At 56.9% G+C, this 12,069-nt stretch overlaps 1 protein-coding gene across 3 annotated transcripts in view; it reads right to left on the bottom strand.

Moving 5' to 3' along the window:
- Positions 1-3,674: 3,674 nt before the first annotated feature.
- RIMBP2 (RIMS binding protein 2) overlaps positions 3,675-12,069 on the bottom strand; it is a 113,678-nt gene continuing 105,283 nt past the window's right edge. For all 3 annotated transcript variants that reach the window (XM_053929012.1, XM_053929013.1, XM_053929014.1), the window contains 4 exons: positions 9,315-9,418; positions 8,316-8,387; positions 6,961-7,095; positions 3,675-4,971 (listed from right to left, as the gene is read on the bottom strand). In XM_053929012.1, the coding sequence (XP_053784987.1) occupies positions 4,783-4,971; positions 6,961-7,095; positions 8,316-8,387; positions 9,315-9,418 (500 nt within the window). In that variant the 3' untranslated portion in view covers positions 3,675-4,782. The remainder of the gene's footprint in view (positions 4,972-6,960; positions 7,096-8,315; positions 8,388-9,314; positions 9,419-12,069) is intronic.

The following is a 12,069-nucleotide window of genomic DNA, read 5'->3' as shown; positions in this document are numbered from 1 at the left end:
CCTTCAAAGTGGGCACCGTCGGACCTCACACAGTGCTCCCGACCGCCGTCAGCTGCCCTGTGGTACTTTCCCGAATCTCATCGACGGCCTGACATCTCTTCCCTTTCAAAGGGGATTTTAGTTTGGGCTTTAGTTTGGGAGAAGTCTGGGCTGTAGGGGGGCTGAGTCACCTGGGTGCTTGGATGTTTCACAAAAAAACTCTACATGAGACGTGATGTGTGAGCAGACACATCGTCCTGATGAAGCTGCCAACCAGCATTTATAGCTGCGGCCTTCTGAATCACGTGGACAGTGTCTGTGGAGGAGTGTTCACGCTTAACACAAAGTTGGATGCACATTGGTGGCTGTACCGGCTCAGTCATTTTGAATGTGACGGCCACACCGTTCACGTGCCCACTCAGTGGCGTCTAGCGCCCCCACTGACCACACGGTGCAGTGTCACTTCACGCACGTGCACTGCAGGCCACTCTCCCCGGCCGACACGAACCTTCCTCATTACGTCAGCAATGGCGGGCTCTCTGTGGACAGACCTCGCCCATCACGACCCCTTTACACGTTGCCTGTGACGGGAGGAATGCAGTCCAGTGCGGCGGCTTGTCCTGCTCTTAGTTTGCTCGGTCCTGCGCGGTGAACACCTTTTGCATTTAGCCTTATTAACACTGTGAATAAAACCATTGCCAGTTTGTTGTTGTTATTTAGTCCTTTGAGCTAGTAACTGTTGTTAACACTGTTCTTGGCTATTAGTCCAAGTTTTTTAACCTGTGTGATTTCTAAACATCAGAAGAAAACAGAGGACTGTGAAGCTTCAGAAGAATGCCAAAGAAAGAAAAGAAATCAATGATAAAATTATCACAGTATTAAGGAAAATAAGTCCTGTCATGCAACTATAAAAAATCGACTTGGGCATTAGTTTTTATTTATGGGTCTTTGTGGCTGGTCAATAACCTCGGTCCTTAAAGCCTTATTCTTAGCAGTTTTTAAACTACCCCTGAAAGTTGAAGGGCGGTCCCGTCTCCCAGACCATGAAAAACTGGGAAATGTGGCAGTTCTGGAACGGTGGCGGTAAGGAGGCCCTCCCTCACCTCGCGCTGAAGACTTCATTCAAGGGACACAAAGCTGCTCGGATCAGCGGAGCCGGAGGGGGCACGGACGCGCGCTCTTGTTCACCCTGGGCCGTGGCTCCCGAAGGAGTCAGAATACCTGCGTTTGCTCCGCACAGACCTGGGAGTCGGATGTGCAGGGAGGCCAGGAGAACTGGGTTCCAGCAGCCAGAGCCACACGGTCTGGCCTTGGGCAGACGTGGCTCAGTGGCCAGAGTTGGGTTGATGAGATGACACTGAGGCTCTCTCTCCCGGTCCACTTCCTTCTGCTTCGGTTTTAATCAGACTTCCTTTGTGAGTGACAAAGGCGACAACCTAGCTCACGTCTCTGTGCCCCACCCCCGCCCCCATGAAGGACTCCTGGGGAGGGGCAGCAGGCTTCAGCCACGGTTCTGGCCGGCACCAGGCGGTCCTGGGCCCACGGAGACCACACTGCGCGGGAAGGGCCATGTCCCAGGGGGTCGCCCCTGGGCCACCTCGCACCTTCCCCTGGGACCCAGCGGCCTGTGCGTGCAGAGAGGTGTACTGACATCTTCTTTCCGGACAGTTCTGAACCTCTGAACACTAATTCCTCCCCTCGTCCCCAACTTACGGCCACTGTTTTTAAGTCAACTTTATTGAGGTGTAACTTCCGTGTAAGTGAATGCAATTCGACGGGTTTTGGAACCTTCGCCCTCCTGGATCTGCCCCAGTGGAGACGCAGGAGCTCAGTCTCCAAGCAACGGCTACCTCTCTCAGTACAACGGCCTCACACGCGTTTCACTAAACCTGCCCCTGAATCCTGCGTGGTTCTGACGCTAACATAACGTACGTTTTTATATCACGTAGGAGTATTTTACTTTCTGTTCCTGATTGTTACTTGCTTGTCTGTAGTGACAGTTGACTTTTGCACGTTGACACTGCCCTCTGCCACCTCACCAAGAACGTCACCTGCAGTCAGGTCGCCTGCAGACAGGGACCATTTCCCTCCTTCTTTCCCGAGCGGGTGGCCTTGGTTGCCTGCTCTCTCCTGCCGTGCCGAGGAGCTCAGAGAAGCTCCGAGAAGCTGGGCCAGACGCCAGTCCTCAGGTGGGCGTGCGGCCGGGTTTCGGATGGGAGGGGCGTGGCCAGTCCTCACCAGGAAGGACGTGTGGGTTGCGAACTTCCCCGGTGGAGGCAAACTTCTTTCTTTTCCTGCTTCCTGGACAGGCGTGGATCCTGCCCAGGGCTGTCCCTGCTTCCATGGAAACGACTGGATAGCGCACTTCCCTTTTGTTCTGCCCGTGCAGGAAGCTGCACGGATTCTTTTCAGCATGAGAAACCAACCTGTTTATATGCTGCTGGATTCGACCTGCTAGTATTTTGTCAGGGGGTTTTAACTTCCATTCCCGGTGCTGTTGGTCTGTGGTTCTATAATGCATTTGTCTACTTCTGGTATCAGGATGATGCTGGCCTCGTAAGTTTGGGCACTTTCTTCTCTTGTCCCTGGAAGAATTTGTATACAGTGGGCGCTTTGTGTTCCTTAAATGTTTGGTAGCCTTCCCCAAAGCTGAGTCCAGCCCGTTACTGCTCCGGGTGCTGTTGGGAAATTTGTATTTCCAAAGACTTAGAGACGCAGGCCCGGGCTGCCTTTGCTGGGCCCCCCCTGCTGGAGAGACCGTCACCAGTTTGTTCTGTCGCGCAAAGTGTGACGTGCCTTCTGCCATTGCACCTGTTTCCGAGTGTGTTGTGGCGCTAAGCACACCCGCACGCACTCACATCAGTATTTCTTAAACTGGAGCTTTAAAAAAATTCAAAACAATTCATTTAATTTAGCATTTCAGCCTTTCCTTTAGATTAGAGTGCCAGGGTTTATTCACAGGTAACTGAATCCATGGGTGTGTGACGAAAACTGTGTGCCCTTTGACGAGCACCCCCGCCTCCCCTCCCCCGGCCCCCGGAAAATAGCGCCCTCCTCTGCCGGTGAGGGTCTGCCTGCAGGCCCGGCAGTGGCGGCACCGCGCGGCACATCTCCGTGGGCAGCCCTTCCCGCCGCAGCGGCAGGAGGAGGAAGCGCCGTCGCACTGAGTGACGTTGGGGTGGCGGTTTACGGACAGACTCAGACATCATTTCATAACGTTACGGCGCTTGAATTCCATCTCGTCTCGCCACAAGCGTGTTGGTTTTGCCCCTTATTAGGACACATCCCATTATCAGGAGAGTGTGAAAATAGTGTGAAAATAATGAGGGCTCTTTGGCACCGTGCCTTTGAGAAGTGGTGGGGTGCTGTGCGGTGCCGTGCGGCCCGGGTGCGGGCGCCGACAGGGGCTCCCTTCCCACCTCTTGGCTGCGCAGGAGGGGTTCTCGTGCACGGGAAACGCTGACTCGATGCTGGTGGCCTGGCTGGGCCACTGACTGGGGTGTCACCGAGGTGAGTGACAGCATTTTGTAAATGACGCCCAAACCATAGGTCGGAACTAGTGTAGGAAAGAAAGCAGCTCCAGAGAAGGTTGGGCCATAGGCTTTCTCTTGTCCGTAGTGGAGACTCAGCTGTGCCGCTCCGACCAAGTGTTTCAAACAACACAGAACACATGGCGTCGTACAAAATAACCGATTTTATTTCTAGAAAATGTTTGGCACTAGCCATCCACATGCACACGCCCACACCGCACTTAACCACACGGGGCCATTTCCTTTCAATCTGCCACACGGACTCCGTTACAGTTGACAACATAGTTTTGAAGACACACTGGGGAAAGCTCTGTCATTCATTTATAAACCTTCCGTAAATTACAAAAGAAAGGCAGTCTGAAAAGTCTGTATAAAGAGTAAAAACAATTTACAAGGGAACAAGAATTACAAAATAGTAACCATCAAATGCACCTGCCGGCAACTTTGCAAATCTTTGTTCAAGGGCCAATGGGTTGCAGGGGGACCACCGGGAACAGACTCCAGTCGGGGTGCTCTGCTGCGGCTCGTGCGTGAGGGGATGGCTTTCCGTGTGTGCTATGCTGGTTGTGCCTGTGTCTGGCATTTTAACAAATAATGAAAGTAACGAAATCCATAGGCCACCAAATGTAACACAAGGCGGTGGGCGGTGTCAGCTTTCTGGCAGGTGGCGAAGTGGTTCCACCAACGGAGTTCCTTTCTCTGCTCTGCTCTGAGTGAGTTAAGTGAGTGAACATCTCCTGGGGTGCCTGGCTTGCTCTGAAGGAGCAACCCAGGATCTTCCAACTCCCAGGCTGGACGGGCGGGTCTGAGACCCTGCGTGGGGGGGGGGGAGCACTGGACGCACCACACAGACAGTGGACAGTGAAGTTTTATTAGACAGTACAAACCATTGTGCAGGAATAAGGCAGAACACCAAGGCGGCTCGACTAGGAATCTCAGGACCAGAGTTAAAGTGACAGTCACGCGTGAGGCAAGCATTTGGAAGAGGGGGGAAGGTGGGAGCCGTTCCCTTAGGGGTGGATGACGGGTGCACAAAGGCTGGGGGCCCGGTGGGGGGCCCTCCCACGAGGCCTGGGGCAGTGACCGCCAGGGGGCCGCAGCCCGAGGCCCAGGGAGGTGCCTGCTGGGCCTGCAGCCTCTGAGGCGGGTGGGCGGAGGGGCAGCGCACTCCGCCGGGTCGGGAGAGGAGGGGTCCTGGGAAGCGCGGTCGTGAGAGCCCTCTTTTGGAATTAAAGAAAACCACGCGGATTCGGAAGTTGTCCACAGCCGCGACTCACTTCACCGCGCCCAGTTTTTTCAGCAGTCTCTTGCCTTTGAAAAGCAGCCCCTTTTTCTTTCTCGAGGACATTCCCCTGCCTCTCCCAGGACTACCAGTACCCACAGATGACGCAGGTGACCCCGAATGGAGATGGGCTGTGGGGGATGGCGCTCTCCTTGCTGTACCTGACCCCTCGGGAGGAACCTAGTAGGTACAGTGTGACAGTTGGAGTGCGTCAGCACCGCCACCGCCACGCCCCTCGGCCGCACCGCGCTCCCGGCCCGCGCACAGGGGAGGGGAGGGTGCCCTCTCTTCTCTCAGGGGTAGCGTTCCCCAGAGGAGTGGGCCGCCCCGGCGCCTCTGGCCCAGGGCCTGGCTGGCGAGGCCTGTGTCCTCGGGGCAGGCAGCCAGTGCTTCGGCGAGACAGGGCCAGGGGGCTGCTTCCCTCGTAAACGAAGCCCGAGGGTGCGGCTGTTTTAAACGGGTAGTAAAGCTGGCCAAGTGCCCATCGGAATCTCAGAAGTGAACGTTTTTAAAGGGAATTTTGCTGTCTCTGAAAGCTACTTGGGTCCATCAACCCTGGCTGGGGGGTCGCGTGCGTTCCCGGGTTAGAAATATTGGAGATGGCACACCGGTTGAAAGAAAAAAAACTAAAATGAGCCTTAATTACAATCGAAGAAAGCTTCAAGGCCCTCGCTGTGTGCGGTCGTTACTCACACGCAGCCAGAGATGGGCTCCTGTCGGCTGTGAGCACGTGGTGAGCTTCAGTGTCTCCACGACCTTGACTTTCAACTGGGAGCGACTGAGCTCACCGCGTGGCGCCTGGTGGCCTCACCAGGTCCCAACTGGCCCCTCGCTGCCTGACCTTGCCAGAGCAAGCCTCCCCTCCCCCGCCCGGGGTCAGTGCTCAGCAGGCAAAGGGCACCAGCCAAGGGGCTTCAAGCTTGCTTGGATTAAAATCAAGGTCTAACTCTAATGGAAAACACCTCGCCAAGCATCCCAAAGTCACCTGAAGATACCGTGTCCTCCGTCTGAGGCAATCATTGGAGCTGCATGTCTCCTAGACCGAACTTGGTACTGCACTGGCTGCCACCAGACCAGCCTTTCCCCACCGTCTCTGTGCTCTGGGGGGAAGCGTGGCCCTCACTACACAGAGGTCTGGGGCCTGGAGAGACAGGCGCGGCCCTCAGGCCAGCGCAGCGGGGGGCTGCGGCGGCTCCAGGCCACCCCGCTCACGGCCCCCTGGGAGCCTGATCTCACTGAGCTTTTCTAGGGAAGCCGCTGTCCGGTAGTAAACACGTGTGCGAGCTTGTGCTTTGTGCAAGAGTGGCTCACCGTGCAACACGCAGCCTCAGTTACAAGTAGACACGGGAACTCTCTACGTAAACACGCAATTAGCCTCTTAAGAAAAACGCTCCCAATGTGGGCCTTTCAAATGCTCTCCGTGTGGACAGGAGGAAGTGACCGTGAGGGACGGCTCATCTCACCACACATCCCAGTTGCTGTGCAACTGACGCCCAGCGACAGACACCTGACACTGTCGGTCCAATGATTTCCTGAGACAGGTTTCCTTTCTCAGCCCCACAGCGGACCGTAAGTCTACCGCGCTAGTCCGTTAAGGTAGCTTAGGTCGGCGTTTTATAGGTATCTTCAGTTGCTCACTTACGTGAAGGCTACATTGCCTGATTAAGGTGTGAAATGAACACTCTTCTTCTGTTTCCAAGCAGATGAGCAAAGAAATAAAAATATATATATAAAAATATAATATATAAAAACTCGCAGTGATGAAATAAAACAAAAATGAGACACTAGACGTGAATGTCATCTGGCCGTCAGATGTGCCCGCAGAGCCCTCTGACCTGGGCCGGGCCGACAGGGACCCCGGCGGGGCTGCCTCCCTGCTGCCTGGTGTCTACGGACAGGCAGCCCTCGCCCCCTCCTCAGACCGAGTGTGCATCTGTCACGGGGGAGGGGTCCCCCTGTGAGTGGAAGCGGGTCAGTGAGAACCGCAAGGGTCACTGTTTGTGAGATGTGAGTTTTACAAGTGAACACTTTCAGGCACGCCCCCCGGAGGGGAGGAGGAATCGCTCAGGGCGTGTGCTTTCGGCTCAAGACATAAAACTAACAACAGACTGCATGAGAGCGTAGGTGGCAGTGGCAGGGACGCGAGACCCGCTGGGGACGGCTGCTTACCCGCTTCGCCTTGGAGCGCACCGGGGTATCCTGTGCGTGGGGGGACGGGGCGTCCGAGAGATAGACTTCCACGTCGTCAGGCACTTCTTCCAGGAAGTTCGAGGGCACGAGGCCTTTCTGCCCATTGAGCTCTCCCTGCAAACACATGGAGGCCGGAGGACCCTCACTCCACTGCCCTCGACCCCACTCCCCCCACCCGCAGAAAGACAGCTCAGAGGACAGCGGTGTGGGGGTTCCTTCCAGTTCGAAAGGGGCACAACTCAAAGCCACCCTGATTGTGGCCATGACCTCTGTGCCCTCCCTGGATCTGGCCTGTGGGGTGGAGCCAAGAGTGTGAGCTGTTGTGGGGCCTGGGCGACCCTCGCACCAGGCCCGTCTGGAGCTTCAGGTGGTCTCAGCCCACGGTTCTCAGGGCTGGGACCTCGGGGTCCCGGGAACACTGGCCAGACAGACCCCTCCAGCTCAGGGTCGGGGGGCAGAGAACAGGTCGGGGAGTTCACTGCAGCGGTGAGACCGCGCAGATGGGTCTGTCCAACCACGTGTCTCCATCCCCCTGGGCCCAGCTTCCTTCTTACTAGAAATCCAGATGCCTCGGAGGATGCATGGGCCGACAGCCCCCCAAAACCACTGCTTTGGGCCGGCGCACATCCTCCCAGACCCTTCCACCCATGAACCAACTCTGCGCACAGAGCCGGGGTCGAGATCTGCAGGCCCAGCTGCCGCCTACTCCGAGGGGCCCCAGCCCACCGCACTGTGGCTTCCCCACACCTGACGCCCACCTGCCCCGCAGGCACCCGGGACCAAGTCCCAGGTCGGCCCACACGGCAGCCTGTCCTCTGCTCACAAGGTCTGGGAGCTGAAGCATGACCGGGGCTCCCCTGTGTCGGGATGGAAACCGCCCAGACGCCCGGGAGGGAAGGGAACCCACAGAATGGGGCCCGGCGGGGGCTCGCCTCCACAACGGGTAAAGGATTCCCGCAGCTCAACCAGGACACAACGCGACTAAAATGGGGCAAAGGGCCTGAATAGCTATTTCTCCAAAAAGGCCTGCGGCGGCCACCAAGCAGCGGCCGCCATCAGGGAAACGCAGAGCAAGACCAGGAGGTGCCGCCTCCCCCCTGGAATGGCTGCTCTCAGACACAAAGCGAAGTCTTCAAAGAGCCGGAAACAGTGCAGGCGAAGATACGGAGGCGCTGCGGCCTGGTGCAGCTGCGGTGGGAGCCGGCCGCCACTCCGGTCCAACTGCCCTGCGGCCCAGCACGTCCACTCCAGGTCTGCACCCCGAGGAGAGCGCGACGCAGCAGACCAGACACACCAGCGAACAGCGCGGTGCCTCCCGGTGTTCAGAAACTCACGTAGTAAAACCCGTCTTCATCGATTTCTCCGAAAACAGAGATGATGTCCCCCGTGCAGAAGGTGAGCTCGGCCTGGGGAGAGAGCACGCAGTGAACGGCCTCGGCCTCCGCAGGGGGTGTTCATAAAGGTTTTGTGATTCCTTGATCTTCCCCCCCATGATTTGGGTATTAACCTACAAAGCTGACGAGCGCATCTATGCGTGTGGCCTGTTAGAAAGAGCGACCCCTCGGAACCTGGGCACCCGCAGGAAAGCGTGGCGGCATCCTGGTTCCGAGGGTCACAGCCGCGTCCCTCTGCCAGGCCGTCCCAACGCCCGTCATGGCGTCGTTAACTTGAGCATCTCGGGTGTCAGGGACCTTAGTGTAAATGCCCTCCCCCGAGGCGAGAGAATACATGCCCGGTCATCAATCACCTATTTCAGTGACCGCGGGGGCCGGCTCCAGGCTGGGGACAGGAAAACCCATCTGCTAGAGATGCCAAAAAATGCACTTTCGTCTCTAAACACGAGACTGGGGGAGAGGGTCCCTACCAAAGGGCGACAGGCACCCTGTGTGCGAGGAGCCTGGAAGAGCTCTTTGAATCCACCCGTGGGCCAGGCTCTCCGGCGTCCCAGAAGTCCAGAGTGACGGGGTCCAGACACACCCTGTCCCCTGAGAAAGCAGCTCTGCGGGGACGCCTGATCTCTCCAAAGGCCAGTCCTTCCCGTGGTGCGGGTGTGCCAAGGTCACCCAGCCCTGTCGGTCCTGTGCACACCTGGCCTCCCTGCACCTCCACTGTGGGCCCTCACGCCCGCCTTCAGGATGACACCATTGGGCCCGCACCACTGGGTCTGGGTCGCAAACTGCCCCGAGCCTGTCCGAGGGCTGCCCCTCCCCCCGCCGCAGGCACTTGCTGCTCCGGGGCCGCCGCCGTGGAGGGTTCCAGAGCAGGCTGGAGCCGCCCCTGAGCACGGTGCCAGGGGACACGGTGGGCAGAGGCGGGGAGGGACAGGCTGGTACCTCCACGTCGATGTTGGGCGAGCTCTCCCGCGGGTCGTAGTCGTACAGGGCCACCATCCTGCGCGTGGACACGGAGTGCTGCCGGCCACTCCTCCTGGTCCTCTCTGCTGACGCCCGGGGGGAGAAGAAAGCCACGGTGACGTCACCGCACCAGCAGCGGCCCCTTGTCCTTGTCAGCATGGCAGTGGGCCGGAGACAACCACCCTCCCCCGGGTCCCAGGCTCACGGGCACTGGCGACAGCTTCTGCTTTGGGGCCAGTCGCCTGGGCTTCCTAGTCCTACGTCTTGTTCTAATTTAGAATAAGCAGGCCCACCTTTGTGGGACTCGGGGATTGTTGCCTTAAAACCAAATCCATACATTCCAGAAGTGGCGGCAGTGCTCTGAGTACTTAATTCCACAGGGGATGTCACACCTGGGAGCTTCTGAAGGTGACAAGGACGGCCCACGCGCACTCTCTACGGAGGTGTAACTCACAGCACACAGCCCACTCTCTCTGGTTACAGTGTATCGGGTCACATCACCGTCGTGACCGTCAGAACACACTGTCACCCCAAATTCCTGTGTGCCCCTTTACCGTCCCCTCCTGCCTCAGGGAACCATCGGCCAGCCTTCTGTCCCCCCGTGTCAGCCTCTTCCAGAAGGTCGATGAGTGGCATCTGGCAGCAGGCAGTTTTAGGGACGGTCTCAGCCCCTTGGATAAGCACCCGGGACCCGACCGTCACATGCTGTCGGTCCTTTGTCCTCTTTTCACTGGGGAGCAGGCTGCACCGTGTGGACGTGCCAGGGTTGCGACACCCACTTGCCAGCAGAGACCCTCGAGGTGCCTCCAGTAGCACCGTCAGCCCTGCTTTCACTGTGTGAACACAGCCCCCGTCCCTCTGAGCTGCTGGACGACACTGCCGCCCACAGCATGGCCGGCCTGGCTCTTGCCGCGGAGCTGCTGGGCGGGCCTCGCTGTCCGTCTTCAGCTCACCGGGTGTTTCGCCGATGAGGTCGCGAGTCTGTCCACGTGCTGAGTGGCTGTCGTGCGTCTCTGGTGCAGAGTCTCTTCCAATCCGCCCACACTGCCGCTGGGTCTTGGTGTTGAGTGTTGAAGTCGTTTGTGTATCTGAAGTGCAGACCCCTTTCCAGCTGAGTTACCTGCAGATACCTCCTGCCAGCCCGTGGCTTCCCTTCATTCTTCTGAGGGCGTCTTCCCGAGCTCCGAAGCATTTCACTTTGGAAAAACCTAACGTTGGCTATTTTTCTTCTGTGCGTCATGATTTCCGTCTCTTACTGAAGAAAGTGTTCCCTGATCATCACAACGTTCTCCCCACGTTTGCGTCTAGAAGTCTTGCGGTCTTCGTCTTCAGAAGGTCTGTCCAGAAAGAGTCCAGCCGTTGTTAAAATCACGAGAACAGTTTGCACCGCACCGATGTATCCTGGCAACCAAGGAGCGCGGGCTGGGCTCCATTCTCTCCCATCGACCTAGCGCCTGCCTTTTTCCACATCGCTCTGTCCTGATTAGTTTGCCTTTACGGTGGGCCTTGAAACCAGACTAGCCCTGGCCAGTGTGGCTCAGTGGGCTGGGTGTCATCCAGCAAATCGAATCCGCAGGTTCAATTCCTGGTCGGGGCACATGCCTGGGTTGTGCGTTCAGTCCCCAGTCCAGGTACCTACGAGAGGCAAGCAATCAATGTTTCTCTCACACTGATGTTGCTCTCCCTCTCGTCCTCCCTCCCTTCCCTTCTCTCTAAAAAAAAGTAAATAAGTAAAAAAAATTTTAAGATTTTATTTATTTATGTTAGAGAGGGGAGAGGGGGAGAAAGAGAGGAAGAGAAATATCCATGTGTGGTTGCCTCTCGCACGCCCCCCACAGGGGACCTGGCCTGCAACCCAGGCATGTGCCCTGACTGGGAATTGAACCAGCGACCCTTTGGTTCTCAGGCTGACACTCAATCCACTGAGCCACACCAGCCAGGGCAGTAAGTAAATAATTTTTAAAAACATATGACTTTTTAAAAAGTCAGGTTATATGAGTCTACCAATTTTGTTCTTTGAAAACATTGTTTTGGTGATTCCAGCTCCTTTGCTTTTTCAGATGAGTTTTGTGTTTAGCTTGTGGATTCTACACAACCCTGCACAGACCCTGCGTGGGACTGCGTCTGCCCCTGGCTCACGTTGGGGAAGTTTGACACCTTAACAGTATCGAGAGCACAGTATGCTCTCTGTTTAGCAGGGTTTCAGAGTCTTCGGCGTGCTGACCCTGCCTGACGTGTTTTGTCAGGCACATTCTCCACAAAGCACCCCGCATTCTGCTGTTACTGTAATGGTACTGCTTTTTAAACGTGAACCCCAAATGTTCACTGCGAACGTGAAAATGCCATTGCTGGTGCAGCCGCTGACCGTGGTTAACTCCCGTGTTGGGAACTTCTGGGAACTGCTTTCTTACAGATTCTTTGAGATTTTCTACGTCGATTTTCATGTCGTCTCCAGCCCACACACTGTCTACTCAGTCTCTCCCCTGGAAGTGTGAGGGTTCCCAGGACCCGCAGGGCAGGCAGCTGTCCAGCCACACTTAGAAAAGCAGAATGGGATAAAGAGACATTTGCTCTAATGGATGATGTCATTCACGTTGCTGGTTTCAGCAGACTGCTGCCAGGTGTTCTCGGTCTGTGGGTACAGCCTGGCCCCCTGTGGCTCCGTCACCGCTGACGTCTGGGAAGGAGGTCGGCCGTGAAAGGGAGGACTCGGCGTGCGGGGCGCAGAGTGCTT

This window comes from Desmodus rotundus, chromosome 7 (genome assembly GCF_022682495.2).
Source record: "Desmodus rotundus isolate HL8 chromosome 7, HLdesRot8A.1, whole genome shotgun sequence".
Lineage (NCBI taxonomy): Eukaryota > Metazoa > Chordata > Mammalia > Chiroptera > Phyllostomidae > Desmodus > Desmodus rotundus.
This window is presented reverse-complemented; position numbering and strand designations above follow the sequence as displayed.